The sequence below is a fragment of the Oncorhynchus kisutch genome, linkage group LG16 (genome assembly GCF_002021735.2).
Source record: "Oncorhynchus kisutch isolate 150728-3 linkage group LG16, Okis_V2, whole genome shotgun sequence".
Classification (NCBI taxonomy): domain Eukaryota; kingdom Metazoa; phylum Chordata; class Actinopteri; order Salmoniformes; family Salmonidae; genus Oncorhynchus; species Oncorhynchus kisutch.
In genome coordinates, this window is record NC_034189.2 from 21,438,284 (window position 1) to 21,464,955 (window position 26,672).

A 26,672-nucleotide genomic window follows, 5' to 3' on the forward strand; every position below is an offset into this window, starting at 1 on the left:
ACTGTAGACAATACAATTCAGTTATATTGACCCTTGTGGAACCCCAATGTTATAGCAAAGAGAGACCGACTGAGTGTCCCCCAGACGAACCCTTTGACTTCTGTTTGTCAGATAGGAATATATCCAACTACTAGCTTCAGTGGACCCACTGAGGGAAAAAGAAAAGACTGCGCCGACCGACCACCTATGTCCAGTTTAGATTTAAAGCACTGTAATGTGGTGGCACTGTTCACGCAGTAGTGCAATTTCGGCCTCTGATGAGCTCCTTTATGCACAGATTTTCCTTTGTACTTCCTCATCTTCACTATGTGTTTGTGTCATGTGTCCTTGATAAAAGTTATGCCTTTATTCCAACGCATTACATTTATCCGTTGATGTATCATTCTTTTGTCAGTCAGAGTGTTCATTGCTTTGTTTTTCAGGTGCGGGTGGGTACTGGCGTTCTCCCTGCCCAGAAGTAGTAGACCATTTAACTTGATTATTTTCTATCAATATTTGTTTTCTTTCCTGGATCAGCTGATGGTCAACAATATCACTAGACAACTAGCCTACAGCTATGTGCAGCATACGTTAATGACAGTAGGCCTATAAAGTGACTCTTTCAGTTAGAAGAGGTTAATGTCGGTTAGAAGGATCTGTTTTGCAATGGCATAGGACTACATTCTTTGGGATTAGTGTGCCGATGAGAACTGTTTTCAAGGCGAAACATAGTGAAATGTTACGTAGGCATAGTGCACTTTCCGAGATGTTAAAGATCCATGATTCATACAGGGTTTAAGTTTAATGTTCCAATGAAATTGTTAAATGCTTAATAGTGACAAATAACACTGGCAAAGTGGGTGGGGTTATATCCTTCCTGTTTGGTCCTGTCCGGGGGTATCATCGGATGGGGACACAGTGTCTCCTGACCCCTCCTGTCTCAGCCTCCAGTATTTATGCTGCAGTAGTTTATGTGTCGGGGGGGCTAGGGTCAGTTTGTTATATCTGGAGTACTTCTCCTGTCTTATCCTGTGTGAATTTAAGTATGCCCTCTCTAATTCTCTCTTTATCGGAGGACCATGCCTCAGGACTACCTGGCATGAGGACTCCTTGCTGTCCCCAGTCCACCTGGCCATGCTGCTGCTCCAGTTTCAACTGTTCTGCCTGCGGCTATGGATTCCTGACCTGTTCACCGGACGTGCTACCTGTCCCAGACATGCTGTTTTCAACTCTCTAGAGACAGCAGGAGTGGTAGAGATACTCTTAATGATCGGCTATGAAAAGCCAACTGACATTTACTCCTGAGGTGCTGACTTGCTGCACCCTCGACAACTACTGTGATTATTATTATTTGACCATGCTGGTCATTTATGAAGATTTGAACATCTTGGCCATGTTCTGTTATAATCTGTTATAATCTCCACCCGGCACAGCCAGAAGAGGACTGGCCACCCCTCATAGCCAGGTTCCTCTCTAGGTTTCTTCCTAGGTTTTGGGGGGAGTGGTTCAAAAGTCAAAACTGACAGTTCATTTGGATAGTCTGCAAAGTCCATCTGTAAATGCTCTACAGGTAATCGACCTGGCCCGGGTATCCTGGAAGGACATTGACCTCATCCCATCAGTTGAGGATGCCTGGTCATTCTTTAAAAGTAACTTCCTCACCATTTTAGATAAGCATGCTCCGTTCAAAAAATGCAGAACTAAGAACAGATACAGCCCTTGGTTCACTCCAGACCTGACTGCCCTCGACCAGCACAAAAATATCCGGTTGCGGACTGCAATAGCATCGAATAGTCCCCGCGATATGCAACTGTTCAGGGAAGTCAGGAACCAATACACGCAGTCAGTCAGGAAAGCTAAGGCCAGCTTCTTCAGGTAGAAGTTTGCATCCTGTAGCTCCAACTCCAAAAAGTTCTGGGACACTGTGAAGTCCATGGAGAACAAGAGCACCTCCTCCCAGCTGCCCACTGCACTGAGGCTAGGTAACACGGTCACCAGCGATAAATCCATGATTATCGAAAACTTCAACAAGCATTTCTCAACAGCTGGCCATGCCTTCCGCCTGGCTAATCCAACCTCAGCCAACAGCTCCACCCCCCCCCCCCCGCAGCTACTCGCCCAAGCCTCTCCAGGTTCTCCTTTACCCAAATCCAGATAGCAGATGTTCTGAAAGAGCTGCAAAACCTGGACCCGTACAAATCAGCTGGGCTTGACAATCTGGACCCTCTATTTCTGAAACTATCCGCCGCCATTGTCGCAACCCCTATTACCAGCCTGTTCAACCTCTCTTTCATATCGTCTGAGATCCCCAAGGATTGGAAAGCTGCCGCAGTCATCCCCCTCTTCAAAGGGGGAGACACCCTGGACCCAAACTGTTACAGACCTATATCCATCCTGCCCTGCCTATCTAAGGTCTTCGAAAGCCAAGTCAACAAACAGGTCACTGACTATCTCGAATCCCACCGTACCTTCTCCGCTGTGCAATCGGGTTTCCGAGCCGGTCACGGGTGCACCTCAGCCACACTCAAGGTACTAAACGATATCATAACCGCCATCGATAAAAGACAGTACTGTGCAGCCGTCTTCATCGACCTTGACAAGGCTTTCGACTCTGTCAATCACCATATTCTTATCGGCAGACTCAACAGCCTCGGTTTTTCGGATGACTGCCTTGCCTGGTTCACCAATTACTTTGCAGACAGAGTTCAGTGTGTCAAATCGGAGGGCATGCTGTCCGGTCCTCTGGCAGTCTCTGTGGGGGTGCCACAGGGTTCAATCCTCGGGCCGACTCTTTTCTCTGTATATATCAATGATGTTGCTCTTGCTGCGGGCGATTCCCTGATCCACCTCTACGCAGACGACACCATTCTATATACTTCCGGCCCGTCCTTGGACACTGTGCTATCTAACCTCCAAACGAGCTTCAATGCCATACAACACTCCTTCCGTGGCCTCCAACTGCTCTTAAATGCTAGTAAAACCAAATGCATGCTTTTCAACCGTTCGCTGCCTGCACCCGCACGCCCGACCAGCATCACCACCCTGGATTGTTCCGACCTTGAATATGTGGACATCTATAAGTACCTAGGTGTCTGGCTAGACTGTAAACTCTCCTTCCAGACTCATATCAAACATCTCCAATCGAAAATCAAATCAAGAATCGGCTTTCTATTCCGCAACAAAGCCTCCTTCACTCACGACGCCAAACTTACCCTAGTAAAACTGACTATCCTACCGATCCTCGACTTCGGCGATGTCATCTACAAAATTGCTTCCAACACTCTACTCAGCAAACTGGATGCAGTTTATCACAGTGCCATCCGTTTTGTCACTAAAGCACCTTATACCACCCACCACTGTGACTTGTATGCTCTAGTCGGCTGGCCCTCGCTACATATTCGTCGCCAGACCCACTGGCTCCAGGTCATCTACAAGTCCATGCTAGGTAAAGCTCCGCCTTATCTCAGTTCACTGGTCACGATGGCAACACCCATCCGTAGCACGCGCTCCAGCAAAGAAAACATCTCATTTGGCCGCCTTTCGTTCCAGTTCTCTGCTGCCTGTGACTGGAACGAATTGCAAAAATCGCTGAAGTTGGAGACTTTTATCTCCCTCACCAACTTCAAAAATCTGCTATCTGAGCAGTTAACCGATCGCTGCAGCTGTACATAGTCTATCGGTAAATAGCCCACCCATTTTTACCTACCTCATCCCCATTCTGTTTTTATTTATTTACTTTTCTGCTCTTTTGCACACCAATATCTCTACCTGTACATGACCATCTGATCATTTATCACTCCAGTGTTATTAATCTGCAAAATTGTAATTATTAGCCCCTTTCCCCTTTTTTTTCTACTGTGTTATTGACTTGTTAATTGTTTACTCCATGTGTAACTCTGTGTTGTCTGTTCACACTGCTATGCTTTATCTTGGCCAGGTCGCAGTTGCAAATGAGAACTTGTTCTCAACTAGCCTACCTGGTTAAATAAAGGTGAAATAAAAAATAAAAATAAAAAGTAGACTATCTGTTGATAAGCATCTGCTTGCTAAGGTTACGGTTAGGGTTTACAATAAGGGTTAGGGTCAAATCAGGGGCCAAAAGTGTCAAATTGAACATTAAAAAGGGATGAGAGTTTAAAAGGCAAACATACAGCCCTACTATTTTCAAGGCACCCCCAAAATGTGTAATTTGAATACTGGCTGTGTAAAAGCACTGTCAAATTTGACGCAGGCTGGTATGTAGCAAATCGCTAAAGGTCAAAGCTTAGCAGAGGGTACAAGAGCTAAGTACTGTAGGCACCTGAGAGGATAAAGTCTAAAGAGGATCCTTGGGACGTCCCAACTCTGACGTCACCCTGTTGAAGTTGAACATTTAAATGATTAAGACTAAGGTTAGAGTTAGGTAGGGCGTATGGTGAAGGTTTAGGGTAAGGACATCCCAAGGATCATTGATTGCACTAACCCACCTGAGAGGGGTGGTGGTGCCCCTGTCCTGTTCTCACCTGGCTGTTGATGGAGTCTCCAGGGGTACTGGGCCAACCCTTTGGCTGCCATGTACAGGGGCAGGAAGGAGGGATGGGGGAGGGTCCGGTTGGAGAATGGAGGAAGGGCCACCTGCCTTGGGCTCTGTTGTTGGAGGAAAGACAACACAGATATTGGTATATGACATAAAAAAGGTATAGGCTGAATATCTCAAACTAGTCAAGATGATTGTAATGTTTTTGTGTCTTCTCCATCTGCTCTGTTGTTGCTCATTGTAGGCGACTGCTTGGCAATTCAATTATAGCGTGTTTTTCACAGTCTACTAAATTGTTACTTGTGTATCAGTAGGGTTTAATGCTTGAAAACCCACATTGACCTTATGAGCAACAACATGGAAGTTCTTCTATCACTGCCAATACTTTTATATTTCACTACAACAACATTTGCAAGGACAACCTCAAAACAGTGCGCAATGAAAATAGACTACCAAAACTGTCATTACAATCATGTAAGTTTCATAAGATTCACCTATTTCTAATTAATTACCAATATGTTTTCAAGGTACTGAAACATTTTGGAACAAGTTTTGTTGTTGATGATCCACAGGGTGTCACAGCCAATTGACGAGCATTGGCGTTTGGTAAATGCCCAAGGCGCCACCTGCTGGCCATTTCAGGGACATCTTAATCGTCTCTGTAGATCTGTATACGTTCCTGCTAAATGCATTACACCGATTTTCAATGATATAAGACTACGTAGACACTTAGTACATCAGTGAAATTGCAGATCGGCAACTTTTGCAAGTATGTTGACAATTATGTCATTAGGATAGGAAAGTATAAAACCACTCTGTGGATAGTGCTGAAAACAAATACTTAATATCTGAATTCCTCGATCTTTATGCAACTTTGCCATTTTTACTTCTGATAATGGGAGAACAATTGAAAGACATTGCTTTACTTCTCATGTTTGTCTTTTTGCTTGTCTCTTGCTGCTAGAATTGCAATCTGTATTCCAAGATCTGCAGCTTCATGAAAAATGTCAGCTGGATTTCACAGGTAAGCTCCATTTTTAAATGTACTGTTTTATAAAATATTAACTTCTATAATTGAGCTTCAATGTGTTCTGTTAATTGGTTACCAGTTGCTTCAGTCTCACCCCTCTAGTTTCCTTACTAGATGCAGTGTTTGTGGGTGTACATGATGCTGTGCCTCCAAGGGGTAAGAATTTGTAATTTACTTTATTAGAATACACTTCAGGCCAATGGTAACCTAATGTCTTTAAGCTTGACTGTTGGGATTGATACCTTGCGGCGTCTGACCTATTGGGCTTTACTGGTATTGAAACTAAGTCTTATTGCTAAGGCACGTCAGAGTGAAACTATCTCAAATCAAATCAAATTTATTTATATAGCCCTTCGTACATCAGCTGATATCTCAAAGTGCTGTACAGAAACCCAGCCTAAAACCCCAAACAGCAAGCAATGCAGGTGTAGAAGCACTGTGGCTAGGAAAAACTCCCTAGAAAGGCCAATACGTAGGAAGAAACCTAGAGAGGAACCAGGCTATGTGGGGTGGCCAGTCCTCTTCTGGCTGTGCCGGGTGGAGATTATAACAGAACATGGCCAAGATGTTCAAATGTTCATAAATGACCAGCATGGTCGAATAATAATAATAATAATAATAATAATAATAATAATAATAATAATAATAATAATAATAATAATAATAATAATAATAATAATAATATTAATAATGCAGAACAGTTGAAACTGGAGCAGCAGCACAGTCAGGTGGAAGTTGAAACTGGAGCAGCAGCATGGCCAGGTGGACTGGGGACAGCAAGGAGTCGTCATGTCAGGTAGTCCTGGGGCATGGTCCTAGGGCTCAGGTCCTCCGAGAGAGAAGGAGAGAATTAGAGTACGCACACTTAGATTCACACAGGACACCGAATAGGACAGGAGAAGTACTCCAGATATAACAAACTGACCCCAGCCCCCCGACACATAAACTACTGCAGCATAAATACTGGAGGCTGAGACAGGAGGGGTCAGGAGACACTGTGGCCCCATCCGAGGACACCCCCGGACAGGGCCAAACAGGAAGGATATAACCCCACCCACTTTGCCAAAGCACAGCCCCCACACCACACCCCACACCATCTGAGGAACTCTTTGACAAACACTACAGGGAAGATTTCCTACGGGTCTTCCTACACTGACCTCTAACCCTTTTTATTGACATGGTTTTGTTTCAAGACATTGGAAGTGTAAGCCTTTGAAAATCAGACTTGACCATAACATGCGCAATGAGTTTGAGGTCAGTCTCTAATATGAACACTTATGGACAATGGCGGCGTAGAAACCAGACTCACCCTTCACAGGTCCATGGCCACGCCCAGTCTGTGCCAACAACTCTTCACCGTTAACCTTAAGGAGCTTCAGTAACCAATCAGAAATGTCTCCTTTGCCTGACAACTGATCCTCCTGGTGCCTTGAGCAGTAGCACGTTGGGATTTTAGGTTGTCAAAGAGTAAAGAGTTCTCCACTTTAACCAGCATGCATTATCCTGCATCAACACTGGACTGTAAAGGACCCTACATTTTAATTATATTGTAGATGTATACAGCCTACAATGTAACAGTTACCCTGCAATATGTCAACAATTATCTTGTCCCTGTGTCATGAAAGTAAGATCTGCCTCCTTGTAATGGTTGCTACATAACTGTCATCCTCCTCCTACCATACGTGTGTATGGTGGGAGGAGGATGACAGTCCTGGAGAATCAAGTGTTTGTGTACCCGGGGAACTTCCCCTATGATGACCTGATGGCTGTGAAGCTCAAGGGACACTACTCCATACCAGAGGCTATTCAAATTGTCTACCCCCTTCACTAGGGTTTTCCATGCCAACGGAACTGATGTGGCTGTCATCCAGGTTCCATTCGAAGACCCCATTGTTCCAAGAACTGTAAGTTACTGAATAACACCATTGCCATAAATTGTTTAGTGAAACTGGGGAGTGCCATGTCCCGCAGTGGCTACTAGATACGTTGTATGCATTTCATTAGTTGTTGGCCACGAGTCCCTCATTCAGTACTTAATTGAAGAGGGGAGGGTTTCCAGTCGCTGGACTCCAACTACACTTCAGTAATCCTGCCTCAGGTGCTCTACAAAAGTTGATCTGTTTTATGGTGCCCCTGGAGAAAATGAGGGCACATTCAGTAAATTATATTTTTTGCCTTATCGGCTCCGGAATTTGAACCAGCGACCTTTCAATTACTGGCTCAATGCTCTAACTGCTAGGCTACCTTACGCCACTACTGCCTGGTCATGGCTCGGTTCAATGACATTTGTAAGTTGACTTGAACCTTTGGCTTTAAGACCTTGGCTGCAAGTGTCTTCACAATGATCTTCCTAGCCTTCTGGTTCTGACACTGCCTTATGGCAACTGATGGAGCCCAGTGACCCAACCACTAGCAAAGTCTCCATGCTTCATATAAAAAAATTTTTTAACGTGTCCTTGACCATCACAGCCAGCTACAAAATATTTTCATGAACATTACTTCTCTCCCACCAGCCTTCAAAAGGCACCTGCACAGAGGGCATCAGCTTTCAGTGGGGCATCCAACCATTCAACTACACGTGGGAGGTTGGCGTCGGACCTGACCTGGCTATGCATCGTAGGTACATTATGCTCTATGAAAACCAGTGACCATGGATGTTTCTCTCCACCACCGGATACATCTGAGGTAAGGTGGTCACATCACTATTTAATGGAAACTATTGTAGCTGTGGTTTTATGCCAGTTTTCCATCATGAAGGTACAACTTTACATCGCAGGATATGACATTGTACCAAACTGGCTCATTTTAAATCCTATAGAGGGACGCCAAGACGCTGGAAGCTCAGCATGCCTCTACCAAACGCTGCCTCGTCACAACTACTGAGCCCATCTGCAAGACTATGTAGGGTCACTACATATTGGTGTCGGTTGTGTTTCAGGTCCTCTTCATTTCAGTTGCGCTGAGCATCTGACTTCTCCACGCATTTCAATCTGATTATTGGATGATATTGCATCTGGTATGTCACTTCTCTCCAGTGCCTTCCACAGAAGGGGTGAGGACTGACAACAAACTGTACTCTGGCCATCATTGGTGCAGAACCTCCCTCCTGGACTCCACCTGCAGGCCCCAAGAGACCGTTGACACCCACCAGGGTTCTAACTTTGGACTCTACACCTGTAAAACAAAGTCATGGCAGGGTTCAAAGTCTCTAGGCTAGTAGTGGCTTTGTCCCATAGTATCTTTGGATTAAATTGATTGGCAATCCTTTCAGATGGACTACCAGTGGTGAATGGGATTGTGTTCTACAAGCAATACTCACCTGAAGACAGGCTTGTCATCAGACATCTTATAGGTATGGCTCTACATTTCGTAACGCCTCTGAGTCTAACGTGCGCACTGAGTCTAACGTGATTTGGATTTGTCAATAGAAACATTGGATATCTGGTCCTAAAGGGGCTGCGCTACTAAGCAGTGTCCCACTCACCCCATTGTATGTTGATGGGATATTTAATTTACTTTCTGAAAGTCACATTACATTTTGTCAATCTGGTGAATGAGTGCTTTTGACTAGAACAATCTTAATGTGCTTTGGAAGTTTGGACTTTCAATCTCAGGATCTGAGGGAGACCCAGTCACACTCTCGCTGACCAGGTTCCAATGAAAACTGAGTCTTCAGTAAACAGCTGGGTTCCAAATGACCTGATGGAATTAACTTTATTTTTTAAATTCAGTTTAGCTTTGCCAGAGGCCAGACTCTCATTGTGATTCCTTGACTGACACGGACTAAAGTATCCTGTTACAACAATCTACTAAATTAATTTGGGTCCCCTGGCCACACCCAGCAATTTAAACTAGCATTGAATCAATACTTTCATGTTATTACTCTATTTAAAATTAATAAATTGTTGGCTCTTGAAGACTTCCTCCAGTACCTTTTTTTTGTTTTTAAAAGCACTATACCAAGCTTAACTGCAGACTTCAAATTCCGTGTTTTGTGGGACTGCCTGTGTAAACGCAGCCAATAATTTTTCCAGTAGTTGATTGTCTCCAATCGGGTAAAAGATAAAGACTGCCTGTGTAAATGCAGCCTTTGCTCAGGGGTATACAACTCATACCCTACAAGGTCCAGCGCCTGCTGGTTTTGTTCTGCTAATGACCTTGTGTTCCAGGTCTAAAATTCCAGTCTTGAATTTGCATCCAGGAATGTGTTTACTTGTGTTGAGCTTTTTTCTCTAGGCTTAATTAGCTGTCAAATGAGGCAGAGATTACATGACCGCTACTTGGACACTTCAAATAGTGTTACCCAACATTATAGCAAAACCCTTAGCATGCTCATTGTGACATAAAGAAATAACCTGTCATTCTTCTTTAGCAAACATGTTTAGTTATGCAAGTTGACTCAGCAATACCTCAGCAATTACCTCGTGCTTGTAATTTAAAGCCTGCGTGAAAGGTGCAATCTGCAGTTGCTTTTGGGGACTTTATGACCATTTTATATACAGTGGATTTGAAAGTATTCAAACTCCTTCACCACATTTACATCACAGCCTTGTTCAAAAGTGGATAAAATCTTACTCGGACAGGTTTTTAAATGTTAACTTAAGGTCTGTACGCCAGTCATGTAAAGTCAATGAAAGCCTCATTTAAATGTACAGCTTTTGTATTGCATCATGATTTTCAGTAATCGCTTCAATTCAAACTTAACACCAGATTTGCCCCTGGTGGGATATACAATCAACTCTTCACCATTAAAGCCTTCCTGGTACATGTGCTGGGATAATAAATAAAAAAATTCCCCCTTATCAGGATGCCTACACCACAGTAGGTAGCATCATAAGCCACTTCAACCCAGCTCTTTAAATCTAACAAGGTCCATTTAAATGTCATGTGGGCATTCAGTATGTCAGACTCTTACTAAACTAGTTTGACGTTCAAGTGTAAAATTGAATTGCATGAGCAGTTTTCAAGCACGTTGTGCTGTGATTCCCCCAGATAGGAATTAACTACACTGGTGACAGGTGTCTCAAATCAATTGCTGAACATGCCCAATGCTTTAATTCAGGGGCACAACTTTGGTTTTATAAATTGGGAGGGTCCATGTGTTTATCCGACTAGATAAAAATACTAAACAGCCTACCCAACGACTGAGGCGTCTGCAGGGTCCTTAAACGCGCACACACCTGTGTCTGTCAACCCGTCCCGATCCTCCACTCTCACCAATAACCACCATTGAATCTTAGCTAGAATGACAAGGAATCATGACTAGGCATCCTTTCCTAATCTATCCAGAACGCAATGTCACAGCAGGTTTGCAAGTCCAAAATAAAATGACGTATGGTTAAATCCATCCTTCCCAAGTCTAAACTATCCCTCACCACCTTTTACCTCACCGAGCTTGTATCCAACCTTACGTATCCACTTAGTCATTCTCTCCCAACCTTACGTATCCACTTAGTCATTCTCTCCCAACCTTACGTATCCACTTAGTCATTCTCTCCCAACCTTACGTATCCACTTAGTCATTCTCTCCCAACCTTACATATCCACTTAGTCATTCTCTCCCAACATACTTTATGCACCCACAGCCACTCCTACACCTGAATTCCCCATCCTATTCTGATACACACAACTTGACATGCATGCAATATGTTTCCCTTTGAAATGTATTTTTCAGTGTCCATGTAGCCCATTGTCATCGGCTACTTCTACTGATAAGTCAGTTATTTGGGGAAAGTAGGGTAGAGGGAAAGGATATTGTCTCAATTTACAATAAACTGGTCTTAAGTCACTGTAGTCAGGGCACTCAAATGTTTTTTTTCTCCTACTTCGTCCTTTTCTCAGAGCACTGGGAAGGTTTTTTGTGGCTGGATTAGAATTCACAAGTGCCGATGAAGCCCTATCTTTGCGTTGTTCCCTTCAATACCCTACAGCACTGCCCTGAAGCGGAACAGAGACTTGATCCCCTTTTCCTCCAGTGACTGATCAGAATATATTCCTTGCGCCCCGCTCAGCCAAGGAGAAATCTTCGACGACTCAAATAGATTAACTCATGGATACCATTTTTAGATCTATGCGTGCAGTTTTAAGGAAGTGTAAGGTAGAAACGCCTGTTAGCAATTGCGCAAATGCTAGTTAGCAACTTCAAACTGCACGCAGCGCCATAAAGAAAAATGGTATCCATGAGTTAATCTGACTCTGGGTAAGTAGAAAGAGATTCTGGCAATCAAGCCATCTTTTTAAGCCTTTTCAGTCCTTTCAGGTCTGATATTGAACTGAAATACTTACCAGTGCTGCAAGAAATGACCAAGTCCACCATCATGACTACCAATCCTGCCTGGAGAACAGTATTGGATGGACCACCGCCACACCGTTCACCAAGAAGTAAGGAACGGAGTAAGTGTCCCTGCCAACAACAGTACGAAGGGTCCATTTCAATCACTAAATTTGTGGCTTCCTATCCAGCTTAAGTTTGAAAAGATTCAAGCAATATAAATTTGTTTAATTTACATGTAATGTTAAATGTAAATATGCACTGAGAAAAGGCCTCTAGACATGAGGTGCACCCAAGATAAATGGACATTTAAATCCTCAACATGGTCTGTAGGGCGAGTGAAACACCAGCCTCATTTGTATAAGCCTTACTTACACCTGTCAATTTCCATAGTCTGTTTCTTTCATGTAAGAAGAAGCCTGTGCCCTCTCCCATTTTCTGAGTAACTTACTGTAGTCACCTGGCCAAGACAAAGGGCTGTCAGAGTAACCAGGTATTTGGTCCTTCCTGTTCTTTTCCTATCTTTCAAGGGCACAGCTGTGTGGAGAAATGAAGAGAAAAGGCTAGTTTGAGCAGCAGAAACAATTCCATCAGCAGAAAGGAGCAACAAAACTGCCATTATCACTTGTTTCTATGCTCCCACTATGACCTCACACCATTATCACTTGTTTCTATGCTCCCACTATGACCTCACACACCTGCTAAACTGCCACAGACAAAAGAGACCCAACTCGTGTTTGTTGGGCTCGTCACTGTTGCACCTATCGTGTGATTGTTAACCAGCTCCATTTTTGCAAATCTTATAATAAAATAAGTTGAGGAATCTACAATCTCGCTCTTCCCTTCTGGTTAGAATTTCAACACCACTAAGGTTCAGAGGAATATGGCAGTCAGCTGCTGCCCCTCCTGCAAGGTAGATGTAGTAAAGCTATGGTCCTGATGAGGGCACAGAAGACAGGGCATGAAATCAGACTGGGCACCCAGGATGGCATTGGGAACACAAACTGTTGTATAGCTCGTCTAAAAGAGCATTTGTCAAATGTAATATAGCCTTTAGCTTTCTGTAGCGAGGGCAGCAGTCCAGTCATTTGCTGTTGTACCAGACAATGAAGAACGACATGTCCTGACACCTACAGGGGAACATAAAGAATCATTCTCCTATACGGTTATGACGATACACTGGCCCAGACACAGTTCAGATAGAGCCCTACTAGATACTACACTAAAGAGATCCGTAGACACACATTTTAGATTTGCGAATCAATACCTCCATCTAGATCTTACAGCTGACTTCTCTGGGGAACCAAGGCACAGGTTTCATTTACAGTGTGTGGTTTCCGCTCCCTTCTCAGCTACTCTGACCCATACTGCTACTCTGACCCTTTCCCCCCCCTCTAGCATCTAAAGGGGAGAAAGGGATTGAAAAAAAAGTATCAAATGATTTTAATTTGGTTTAACAGGCACAGTGAGAGCCAGAGATACTGCAGGAGAGACTTCCTGTCAGCATCAGCTATCAAATCCTGGCCTACAGCATTAAGGCCAAGACCTGTTAAGATGCCATGTCATCTCAAGTTCTTGAGCTGACCAAACCGGAATTTCAGCCCATTTTGTTTCAAAATAAACTTTAAAAGCCTACTTACCGACAGCATCAACACGAGGTTTATTCCCAATGAACCCCTATATGGACCAACAAGGTGAGAGACTCTGCTAGATGGAGGCTAACCAATTCTGACTAACATGGTGTGCCATTCTCTGGCACTTTGATGTTTTTTTTTTTACTAGGCAAATGTTTTATTTCATTAAATACATATAGTAGGGATATGAACCAATTTCACAGATTTGCAAAAATGTTTTACATTTTTATTGGGCAACAGAGCATCTTCAATGTAGCAGCAATCAAAGCTCCCATCACAACAATCGCCACACACACCCCTGCCACATACTGCCCACTGCGGGAGGCCTCCCTTTGAGTGTGTTTAAGAGGCAGCATAGGTGAGAGGGCAAAGGTTGGATGGACAGGGCGTTCAATGGAGACAATGGCGGTGTCGATGGCAGGGTAGCGGCACTGGATGGTCAGCCTAAAAAAAAATATATGTACGTAGAAATTCACATTTGAATAGTGTGAAACGTGGTGTGTGTGTTTACCTGTAAGGGGAGTCTCTGTGGCTGGGGGGGTCATCCATGGTGATAAGTTCTTTGGGGAACAGCACCTGGTTCTCATATACTAGGAAATCCCCCTCAACCTAGGTGAGGTAGAACATGTATGATTGACTTAACACACAACCAGTGGTGTACTGTACCTAAGTAAAAATACTTTCAAGTACTACATAAGTTGTTTTTGGGGGGGGGGTATCTGTACTTTACTATTTATATTTTTGCCACCTTTAACTTCTGTTTCACTACATTCCTGAAGAAAAATAAATAAACTTTTTACTCCAAACATTTGACCTAACCTGCATCCCGACTGCCAATGATCTTGCGGACTCACTAAACCCAAATGCTTTGTTTGTCAATTATATCTTAGTGTTGGAGTGTGCCCCTGGCTATCTGTCAAAACATTTTTTTATTGTGCCGTCTGGTTTGCTTAATGTAAGGAATTTGAAATGGTTTACACTTTTACTTGTGATACTTAAATATGCAATTACAGTTACTTAAGTATATTTAGAACCAAATACTTTTACTCAAGTAGTATTTTACTGGGTGACTGTCAGTTGAGTCACTCGCTATTAAAAAGGTATCTTTACTTTTATTCAAGTATGACAATTTAGTACTTTTTCCACCACGGCATGTAACATGATGAATCAACGTGCTAACACACTCACAGTCGCAATGGAACCACAGGAATCCAGGGAGAAATTGAATAGGGCCCTGACGCTGTCCGTCTCTTGGGGGACACAGCTGGGGTCCAAAAGGGTGGTGTGTTTTGGCTGGGTGGGCGGGATGGTACGTGACGTATCAGTCACTACTACCATCCTCCCCTCTGGTAAGCACACTGGAAGTCAAGAGAGATCTGGGATCAGTTTTAACAGTGTTTGAATGAGGACATGTCGGTCAAGCCTTTCAATAGTACACCACAGGTGTTACCCAGTAACTCTCTGACACGGAAGGTGCAGCGATGGATGAGGCTGTTCTCCACCTTGAGTGTGTCTATGTCCACCACACTGACCTCCAGACGGCCAACAACACCCTGCAAACTCACTTCCTACAAGCGGGATGAGCCAGAGAGGAAGGGCAGGTTTTGATAATGAAAGTGTCCAATACATTGACTTACTACGTAAATAAGATATGTTTTTTAAAAATGTTAATACATTTGCTAGAATTTCTAAAAACCCTTTTTTCCCCCCTCTTAGTCATTACGGGCTATTTTTTGTAGATTGACGAGGGAAAAACATGATTTAATCCATTTTAGAATAAGGCTGTAACGTAGCAAAATTTGGAAAAGGGAAGGGGTCTGAATTCTTTCCAAATGCACCGTATAGACATGTTCTTGGTTAAAGATTTCAGAGATAGATAAAGAGAAGAATAGAGCACAACAATTGAAGAACCATTTTAATTTCTTAGGTGGAAGAAACACAGCCATGAGAAAGTGCCAGTTGAGTGGACAACCAATTCTCCAGTTCATTTACTTAGATATCCCCTCCTCACCTCATAGGTCATGCCCGGACTATAGAGTGGGATCTCCACACTAAAGTAGTCCTCCTCTGTTTCCACGGTGAAGCCCCCCACTTCCACTAGCTCCCAGTCCAGCCGGCGGTCCCCAAGGAAGAGCTCCCAGCTCCGCTCCAGGGCCCCATAGTGCAGTAGCACCAGGAGGCCCCTCTCAGTGCACTTACCCTCCAGCCTGGGAGGTTCTGGGGCTGGGAGAATGCATGGAGAGGAGGGGAAGAAGGAAAATAATGGCAAAAGAGTCAGAGAGAGTGAAGGAATGAGGGATTTAAACAGGACAGGGAGGCAGGTAACCATGAGTTTAGTTCAAGTGATTTGGTATTAATTCTCTCTGTCAAGAGATGTATTTATATATAATCACCTGTCTGCTCTTGAACATCACTCACAATGGTGGCATTATGGTAGAAGACCTCTCCATGGGGTGAGATGGTCAGGGAAAAGGTGAGAGGGAGGGTGTACCTCCTATAGCCCCCATCAATATACTGACATAAGAGGGAGAGCATGTTACATTGCATCATTACATTATGAAAGTTTTAAAAAACTGCTAGTGAGGTATGTATACTGTACATAATTGAAGTACACTGACTATACCAGACATTCGTACACCTTCCTAATATTGAGTTACACACCCCCCAAATACATGAATTTATACTAGATTAAGCATACATTTTTGTTAACTGTAATCTCGTTAGTTATGTTCCAACAACCCCTCCATCTTGTGCAAATATCAGTTATTTTTAAGTCTTGGTTCCAATAGTTTATATTTTTGAGATTGCCAGTTGGCTAGGTGTTGTATAGTTCACCCATCATATGAATATCCTTTTACTCAAATAGGATTCCCTCGTGATTGCTCTAATGTCCAAAGCTACATTTTGTGATAAAACATTTAAGTTGCATTTATTTGAAAATATCCACATTGGTCAGTGCAAAATGTATTTTTAATTCTGCCATGGAAATAATTGTACCTATTACCACTTCATGCCTTTAGTTTTCCATGTGGACCAATAAAAAAAATAAAAATTAAAAAAAAATCAGTGAATTCTGAAAGCTATCCAAGCATTGTTCCATAAGGTTGTGTTTTTAGGGAGCGATATTGGTTCTTGTAGAATATGTTTCATTTTTGTCCATATTGTTATAGTGTTTAACTATGAAATTAATGTTCTTAGCTTTATCCTTTGAAAATAGACATGTAAAAATATTCCGGGGATGAGCGTGCACATCTTTAATATGTAGCCTACCCATTGTTTCTCGTTGGTGCATATAACTATATGTAGCAAGCAAACGTTTTGGGTAGGGAGTTGATACAATTCCAAGTCTGGAAGGTTAAAACCACCCTCAGATTTAGGAAGATGGAAAACTTTCCTTCATATTCTATGAATTTTATTTGCCCATTTTTTTTAAAGTCTGTTATGACAGAGTATACTTTTTTAAAGAATGTCTGGTGGGGTAATTGGTATTACCGAAAATAAAATAAAAACTTTGGGAGCCATATCATTCTGAAAAGGTTTAGAATGGCATTGCTTATTCTATCTGTAGGATTTATGGGTAGATTGTTCCATTTGATTAGATGTGCCTTCATACCCCGAAGCCAGCTGCACCAATGTCTGTGGAAACACCGTTCACCTGGAGACCGAGGCCAGCCTGCAGGTGCCCGCCACATAGTGTCGCTAGAGCGCGATCAGCCTGCAGGTGCCCGCCACATAGAGTCGCTAGAGTGCCATTAGTAAAGCCCCATCCCCGGGCCAAACCCTCCCCTAACCCGGACGACGCTGGGCCAAATTGTGCGCCGCCCTATGGGATTCCCGATCACGGCCGGTTGTGATACAGCCGGGATCGAACCCGGGTCTGCGATGCAGTGCCTTATACAGTGCAGTGCAGAAGATGCACTCTGTTCATTCTCGAAATTCTGCAGCATAGGCCTCTCCAACCCAGTGCTTCTTTACATATTCAATTTCTCCATTAACTCTTGCAAGATACCCACATCTACCCAAAATATGGTTCCACAACCATATGCTCCCCAACCCCATCATGGAGCCCGTTAGGAATTGGATTTTGTTGGTCTTTACTTGTGAAAAATAAAAGTTAACCTTCTGTTCCGTCTGTTGTAGAAGAACCGAATAAAACATTTTAGCAGACATGAGGGTGGTGGGCATTCCTTAGAATGGGAGGATCATAGTATAAATAAACAGTTATTGTATACATTAAATATATAGAGTGTGTGGTCTGAGCAGACATTTAACACAACAAAAAAAGTAAAGTGCATCTTTGTACTTGAGAAGCTATGCCTTAGGGCTTTTAAGCTCCAACTCCTCTCTTAAATGTACTAAAACTGTGGACTATTTCATTATAAATACATTGGAGAAAGACTGCCACTTTAGGTACTGTGGTCGGTTTGTGTTACCGTAGAAATTAGTGGCTGGTGGTTGTCTACTTGGGGAGACCGGGCCCACAGACTGAAAGGGGATGATGGAAGCCCCACACACACCTCAGAGAAGTGTCTGATGCCCTCCCAGTGACAAATTTCCCACCTAAAGCCCCTCTCACCAACAATCACCATTGAATCTTAGTTATGACAAGGAATAATGATTTGTCATCCTTTCCTAATCTGTCCAGAACTCATTCATTTTACAATGGCTTTACAAATCACCATTTTTTTTTTTTACATTGTAGTATAATTAAGTCCTTCCTTTTCTCACTCTCCCAAACCATCACCCCCTCCCAGTTCTCCCCAACCCAAGCTTATCCCAACCCATCTTTACTCACCCTTGTCCACCCAAGCCAAGCTTGTCTAACCCTCCCTTCCTTGCCCCCTCTTACCCACCCAGGCCTAGTTTATCCCAATCTCCTCTTTTCCTCCCTGACTCAGGAGAGGCAAAGGTCGAGAGCCATGCGTCCTACTTAACACGACCCTGGCAAGCTGCACTGCTTCTTGACACAATGTGTCGGAGGAAAAGCTGTACGACTGGCGACTCAGTTGTACAGGCACAAGTCAGCGTGCATGCGTCTGGCCCGCCACAAGGAGTAGCTAGAGAGCAATGGGACAAGGACATCCCGGCCGGCCAAACCCTCCCCTAACCAGGACGACGCTGGGCCAGTTGTGCGCCGCCTCATGGGTCTACTGGTCACGGCTGGCTGCGACACAGCCTGGGATCGAATCCGGGTCTGTAGTGTGGCCATTGATTTTTTATCTTCTTTCCCCCTTGTGCCTTCAGAATGTCAACTTTGGTCTGATAGTTCCACAGCATAAAGATTACCACGAGAGGGCATTTAGCATTCTTCTGTTTCACGCCGATCCGATGGCGTCACTCGAGATCTTTCGGTGATGCATCCATGACAAGCTTCTCCAATATCAGCTTGACCACGTAGCTGGAAAGGTCTCCTTTTTTCTCATATTCCGGTAGGTACAACGTTCATTATTTTTGTCTCATTCAGTTTTATTGCTGGTCCAGTTCATCTTCTAAAAAGGTTTGCACCTTTGTTTCCAGAAGGCTCATTTTATTGTCCAGTTCATCCAACACGATAGACTACTGTCCTTTCGAGCAAATCTACTTTTAACATCAAGTTGTGACAGTTTGTTTTTTGGGAGCATTTTAGCTATGTTTTCCTGGATATCCTTCAGCTGTTCATTGCTCTCATTTGAATCTCCAAGTGGCTCTTTGTCTTCTCATAGAGAAGCCTTGGCTTGTTTGGTTTGAGTTGCAGCGTCGCTTTACCCACAGATTGGTTCGCTGTTGTATATAAAACTGACCGCTCACACTCACCAGGCTGCTTGGGGATATATTGATCTATAATTTAAACGATGTTGTCCAGTTTCAACATACAACCACAGTTTTGATGGTACAAAACAGAGCTAGTCACGCCCCATGCGTCCTATCGGTCCACGCATGCACCTCATCGGTTGATGGACCATTCTTGAAACACACACAGGAAACTGTTGTGCGAAAAACCCAGCAGCGTTGCAGTTCTTGACACAAACTTGGCACGTACTACCATAGCCCGTTCAAAAGGCAGTAATCTTTGGTCTTGCACATTCACCCTCTGAATCGCAAACATACACAATCCATGTCTCAATTGTCTCAAGGCTTTAAAAAAAAAAAATCCTTCTTCAAACTATATCTTCCCCTACGGTTACTCTGATTGAAGTGGATTTAATCCCACAAGAACAATTAGCATAATAATACAAAACATCCCCGTAATAATCTGTCTGTTTAAATTAGAGACATCTGTTTATTCAATATGACCCCTCTGTGGAAAGGTGAGACTCTTGAGGCCCACTGCCTCACAACACTCATCTGAATGTGCCACGGTACCAGTTGAACAAAAATGTATGGAAGTATATATGGATACTTTTTAGTGACAAAAATAAAAAATCTTGATCTTTCCTATATCTCTCAGATATAGGACAGACACTTCAGAACAAATGTCCTTTAGATGTATTTTGGGAACAATCTGTAATTCAATGCATTTGAATGGGCTAATAGAAGTAAGGCCAAATTCAAATGTTCATTCAATTATTTTTGGGGATACTTCAAAGAGTCTTAAAATTCTAAATCAAATAGCTAAATGATCCTTGGTATGACCTTAAAACAATTCCATATAGCTTAGTAGAACCTCCCCTCCGCCGGTTTAGACAGGGCTTAGACTAAAGGGTTTAACAAGTGACATTAATAAAAAAAAAATCTAAGCTTTCATCTGGATTCACCTGGTTAGTTTATGTCATGGAAAGGGCACGTGTTCTTAATGTTTTGTCTACTCAGTGTACATCTCTACAATTGGTGCTTCTCTCTGCCTCTCCATTAGTCTCACCTTCTGAAGAACAGAGGAGTGTGAGAAGGGGGCATGAAGCTGGTAGGAATGTGACCCGTTGGGGTAGGGGACCTGGACCCAGGACAAAGTGTCCCCCTCCCTCCCCCCGGTGACGTTGTGGAGGGACACGTCAGGAGGGAACACACCCAGGGAGACAGAGAACAGCTTCTGGGACGATATGGTGTCTGGGGAGGGAACAGAGTTAATGGGTGTGGAGTCATGATCAAAGCATGCAAATAGATTGGTATTGAACTATTGCAATTACTGTTAACTGTTGTGGGTTTTAGTGGCAATCCATCCCATAAATATGCAGCCTCTAGCATGGTTTATAACTTATGCCAGTTTTCGAGCAGAGGCCAACCATTGTGGTAATATCGCAAATTTGTCCGAATTCATTCAAAGCAGAGATTCATATTTGAGTTCGGATGTGACCAATCCCTGTCATTCCTTGAGCTCATTAATACTTGTAGTAGATGGATACTGACTGTCTGTAAGTATGGGGGTCCGGGGGACGTAGGCGGTCTTGAGGAACCTGAAGGAGCGATGCTGGGTGAGGGGCCACCGGTCATCCTCCCACTGGTGCATGTAGAACAGGTCTACAGACAGAGACTGGCTGTACTGGCCCTCCAACACACCACTCTGGGACAAGAAAGAGCAGTTGAGTGTATGTGTGTGTGCATGCATTTATGCATGCGCGTGTGTGTGTGTGTGTACCTTAATGTGTGTTCCTTCGGCTCCAAATGGAACGCTGACCTCCACCACTCCATCCCTCAGGCTTATCTCATACCCCCTGTCCTTGATCACAGACTCACTCAGGGCAAGCGTCTCCACCCCTATTCTCATGCCCCTGTCCCTGAACCTCCCATGTACCAGGGGGGAGAGGACATGGGGGACAGGCCAGAGCAGGTGGGTACCATCCACTGTCGCCTCATCTGGAGGAGTTAAGGAAGGGATGGAAAGGGGGAGACAGGACAAAAGTGATAAGAATAAGGAGATTGTAGGTTCAAAAGAGGATTGCAAATAGGATTAAAGTCAAAGCTAAGATTTGTCATTTGTATTCCCTAATAAATAGGCCACATACTCATGGAGCAGGCCACTGTGGCATCGATGGCAAGGACCTTCCCTTGATGTGGGTACAGGATGGTAGCATTGACCACCTCCAACTCAACCCCTTTCTCCTGTGTAGGCGTGGTCAAGTGAAAGACAAGAGTTACTATAAACATGTATACCAGCATATTCATATCACATGCAAACAGAGCACAGTAAACACCCTCGTCAGAAGTACCTTGATGGTGTAGGAGAGGGGTGAAGAGTAGGGGCAGCGCAGGATAATCCTGGAGCCTGACTCAGAGATGTGGTAGCCCAGGGCACTGGCCTCCGTCATGGTCCTGGGTCTAACCTCCTCCTTGGTGTGGCCTGGTCTGTGGAACATCATGCCGCTGTTTCCCACCTCCTTTTTCTCCTGCCCAGAGTGTAATGCAGCTGGGACCGGTACATTTATGGACACCTTGGAGAACAATTAAAGGAGAGACGCAGTGTAAAACAGAAGCGATTTGAAACATGTAAGTTCGGCAAAGTTCCATGCGGAGATGGACAGTACATGTCTTTTCTATTGTGATCTGATGGACCTGTAAGTCACCTCCATGTAGCTCTCCTCGCAGACGAACTCCCGGAAGCCCCAGGGCCACTGGGCTGAGCAGTGGAGCAGGAAGGGGTACCCTAGGTCCCTCCCATTCACCTGCCGGGTCACCAACCACACCTTCAGACGGAACTCCGAGTCCCCCTGCACAGGAGAGGTTCTTATTCAATTCCATTCAATCAGAAAACAAGCTGGAAGTCAAGCTAATTAACTTGGATTCATTATATTGATCATTTAGATGGAAGGACCATTTGGCTTCTAGACAGTCGACTCCTGATTTGGACACATGCTGATTCTTACACGAGTCATTCTGTCTCAAGTCATTACATATCCGAATTTGACTGCATATACCAGTATATTGAATATATATCCATTATGGGTCAATCGAGTTCACCTGGTTGTTGACGTGGCAGGCGAGGAACGAGGCACGGAACACCAGGTCTCCGTGGGGGTTGAAGAGCATGGTGTAGCCACACTCAGTGGCCTTTCGGCCAGACAGGAAGTGAACTCCCTGGTGGTCTGATTAGAGCAGTTTAGAGTAAGCGTCAATATTCACAGTGCAGCTGGTTATGGTGTCTTCATAGAGATAGATAGAGGACTCAAGTGCCCAGAAAGCCAGTTTTAGCATGGGCAGCTCCATTGAGGACTTTCACCCTTTTCAAGTAGTCAACTGGGTGGGGCTTTCTATGGGTTAAGGAAGGACCAAATAATTCCATCCAGGTCATCAGGAGAGATAAGCCAATGAATTATACTTGTGAGCAAACATTCCATAACTGCAGGTGGTAGTAAATCCCCAACCCAGGCGTAGTACCTACACACTCCAGGCGGCAGTATGCACCCCGTCAGTTTGTTTACGAACTCATAGAAGTAGTAGAAGAAAAATTACTACTTCGAAATGGATATGGCCTCAATGGCACTGCCCATGCTCTCGGACGCCATGGGACCGATACAATGTTACGTCCTCTAACTATCTCTATGGGTCTACTCTACAGTCCGATGACATTCTTGTTCTCCCCGAAACGTTGACATTCTAGACAAATTCAGTTTAAGATTATCAAGTAGTGGGGTGGCAGGTAGCCTAGAGCGTTGGACTAGTAACCGAAAGGTTGCAAGATCGAATCCCCGAGCTGACAATGTCAAAATCTTTCGTTCTGCCCCTGAACAAGGCAGTTAACCCACTAGGCCGTCATTGAAAATAAGAATTTGTTCTTAACCGACTTGCCTAGCTAAATAAAAATGTAAGAGTACAACACACCAGTGGCAGTTGGGTAAAAGAATGGCTGTATCCATAATTCAACCAATAATATTACACTCGCACCTTGAACGTCGAATCTGCTCATAATGCCAAGGAAGCCAGACCTGACAAACAGCCAGAAGTGACGCTCATGACACTCAGACCGGAATGTTCCTATAACACAAGACAGATGGAATCATTAGCATGAATTCATTGACACAGAACATGTTTTGTTCAGTATGAATCAGCCATCAAAGCGAAGAGGCTGACTAAACAGTGGCATGCTGTTTATTGAACAGATGATGTTTATGGCGTATCCGTCTCTCTATGACACAGAAATTAACCACATTCAATCACAATAACAACATGGTGAATGAATAATACGATTATGTACGGTTTTATTGTGTTCTTGTTTCAGGGTTATTTTCAAATCCTGTTAGATATGCATGAATCTAAGATTCACTTTTATTGTGAGTCTTTCATTGGATGATATCCAAATAAATCCTCTCCATTTTTGCATTGGAGTCTCAGTTTGAGATTTGTCCACGTTTGACAAGTGTGCGGGTCTCCGTCTCTCCTAGAAATCTATTTGGCAGAAGTCTCCTTTACTGTATTGAAAGGTTATGCTATAAATGGCCAACAGGGGACGACACTCATACGACATAGTTCTAGTGAGAGAATATGGTGGGTGAGAGCAGGGCTGTATTCATTACGTCCTGCAATGGAGACAGTTTACCATTTAAGAAACAAACAGAGCAAGTGTAACAGAGAGGGACCAACCTGAATTTTGTCCAATAGAAACTATTGTTTCAAAACATTTTCCATTTGGAGTATATGATTTGTTGCAAAACGTTTTTCAGAATTGGCATACTGAATACCCCCCAGGGGTGTAACCATTAGTTCAAAATGTTTTGCAACAGAAACCATTTAGTCCCAACAGAAAACGTTGTACAATGAAAATTAGAGTTTACATTGGACAAAGTTAAAGTAGGTCCCTCCCCTGTTGGTTCTGTTTGGTTCCTAGTAAATACACAACAGTACTGTAAATCAAACTTACCAACTGGTACAGGAGTTGGAGTACTGAGTGTAGCACAGAGGAACATTATGCTGGAAGAAATATTGGTAGAAGTGAGGAATTCAAATGTATATATGGACGACCTATTCTATTAATGTGACTAGATATTACCACAGTCACTACATTCACCTCTTAAAACTCACCACAGAATGATTTTGATAGCCCTAACTTTCATTGTACAAGGTATGGTCATGTTTGGTATTGTGTAAAGGTGTAGTGAAAAGTAACTTAATTTCTATTTCCTTATCTTTCTCTATTTTCTTTTGCAATTCATCAAACTTCATCCATGATTGGCACCATTTTTGACTGTCAGTGGCAGCCACACCTGTCCATGCCCTAATTGGTAGAGAGCTGATTGCTTTCATAAGATCCACCAGTCAACAAGGCACAATCAATAACTTCTACTTGGCTGCCAACTCATGATAAAAGTAGACAATTTTCAAGCAAATATTCAAACCCCATTCATTAATTGGCCATCATACTTATTTCTAAAATAACCATAGGCTTAAATGTATAGGCCTAACCAACAGGTCCACATATGCCAAGACCCGCATTTATCCTACATTCTTTGTTACGGGAATATATAGATGATTCCTTGCGTGTGTTAGACAACGCCTGAGAGATGAGCTCGAAAAACAAGTGTCTCCCGAAATAAGATCCATAATGTAGATATCTGTCTTTAATTAAACAGCATTTTCTAATTGTATCGCAGAAAGACGCATTAATTGATGATGCTGAATAAATTAAATGAAGATGAATGAAAAAAAGAGAGAAGGAATATGGGCGTTTGCAATCGCATATTTTTATGTAGGTTTGACAGCGAAACTTAACGCACAGCAAATGTGCTAAAATACACCGTTCTAGGTTTAGGTTTTTACAGGGATGAGCAGCGGCAGTGTAAGTAACCAGCCTAAAACAAGGCCTCTATTCTGTTTTGTAAATTAATCGGTTGATTACAATGAAACGTGTCCTTTAGGCCTATTCAGTCACCCACAGTTGAAATGTTGTCGAATGATTCAAACACAGCTCGTGATAACCTTTTTTTATTTATATTTCCTTTGCATTCATCACCATGCATCTAAATGTTAGTAGATCTATTTATTGTGCACCATATATTAGGCTACTTGTCAAGGCTGTTGATGCTAAGGCGTTGCTAGGAGATGAGGGGGTATTTTATTTTCCATGCACCCTACTGAGGTCCTCCCTTTCAGAAAAACAACATTTGCCAAAATATGAAACTCACAAAATAAGATGAATGTATAAAATTGAGAAAAAAATCTAAGTGTGTGTGTGGCACAAGCAAGAGAGGGAGCAGGGGAAGAAACTGCAGCACTTTCTGACAGAATGATCCCTGGCCTTATTGGGATCATTGCAGGTTAGTTCTTATAGTTATAGAACCAGATAAATCTCCATCCAATCAATGTATGAATCACTTAAAGATCCAGAAAACATGAATTATGCAAAAAGCTCTCACAGTCTCACTGCAGAATTAGATGTTCATCCATGTTCCCAAATTTAAAATGTAAAAGTTTCTCCAAACATACAGTTTCAAAGTGTTTTTGTTTCTCCTGCTGCTCTGTATCGTTCCATTTCTCCAAACTTCAAATTTCGAAGTTAAGGGTTATGTTTAGGCACACATTCTGAAAGGTTATGGTTTGAGATAGGGTAAAAAAAATAAAAAAGTGTCCATGACTGGAACACACAACTTTCAAATCTAGAATCACGGAATTCCACCCATCCTCCTCCCCTGTCCACAAACACCAAGCCTATTTGATGGTAATAGCACTCACTGTTGCCCCTAGTGGCTGTTTTGAAGTCATTTCCCAACATCCTCGGGACATGAAATGATGTCCAATTTCCACATCAATCTTGAACGATCACCCTTGAATTATCATCAGGGCACTCCTGTCTTGTCTCTCCATATGTGGTTTCCGGTATCTTCAACCTTGGCTGAGGGGGAGAGAGGAGCTACTCCTCTCTCCCCCTCAGTAAATGTAGTCAATGAAGAGTACAACTAATAACTCTGTCTACCCTGTTTTCTCAAACATCCAGAAATCGACAATGAGCCTATATTAAGTCTATATTATGATTCTTCTTTTATTCCAGGACAGTAATGAGAAAACATTTTAGAACAGGGAAATTCTACCTTAACTTGTTCAACTAGAACACAGATTTTAATTTTCTGTTGCAAACCTTTTGATATTGTGTGCCATACTGAACATGACCCTGGTCTGCCCCTTCAAGGTTGGCATTCCCCTGTGTTTATGGTGTCGGCAGCCTCCTCCGTCAGTAGCACCGACAGCCTGGCTAGTGACACCATCTCCGCACTGCCCAAGGACCACCAGAGGCCTCATCAGGCCCACAACACATGCCAAGGCAGCAGCAGCAGCACTCATCCCAGGGGCCCAACCACCATACCCACAAATAAGGGGCTAGAGGAGTAAAAACCTACACAC

At 43.3% G+C, this 26,672-nt stretch overlaps 1 protein-coding gene and 1 long non-coding RNA gene across 2 annotated transcripts; one reads left to right on the forward strand and one right to left on the reverse strand.

Annotated features, from left to right (window-relative positions):
* The first annotated feature begins 5,322 nt into the window (after positions 1 to 5,322).
* On the forward strand, positions 5,323 to 9,442 carry LOC109906482 (uncharacterized). The gene is made up of 5 exons (XR_002257407.2): positions 5,323 to 5,519; positions 5,640 to 5,681; positions 7,357 to 7,429; positions 8,039 to 8,210; positions 8,344 to 9,442. It is a non-coding gene; the product is annotated as an uncharacterized LOC109906482 (long non-coding RNA).
* A 4,192-nt stretch (positions 9,443 to 13,634) lies between these two features.
* On the reverse strand, positions 13,635 to 24,561 carry LOC109906483 (uncharacterized). Its single transcript, XM_020504193.2, has 16 exons — positions 24,360 to 24,561; positions 24,199 to 24,248; positions 23,226 to 23,315; positions 22,302 to 22,426; positions 21,908 to 22,051; positions 21,554 to 21,775; positions 21,350 to 21,446; positions 20,983 to 21,200; positions 20,754 to 20,907; positions 20,269 to 20,453; positions 15,824 to 15,944; positions 15,442 to 15,653; positions 14,881 to 14,998; positions 14,619 to 14,788; positions 13,942 to 14,039; positions 13,635 to 13,874 (listed from the first exon to the last, which is right to left on the reverse strand). Exons 1-16 carry the CDS (start codon positions 24,407 to 24,409, stop codon positions 13,649 to 13,651), a joined length of 2,280 nt encoding a protein of 759 aa, XP_020359782.1. The 5' UTR covers positions 24,410 to 24,561; the 3' UTR covers positions 13,635 to 13,648.
* Between the last annotated feature and the right edge of the window lie 2,111 nt (positions 24,562 to 26,672).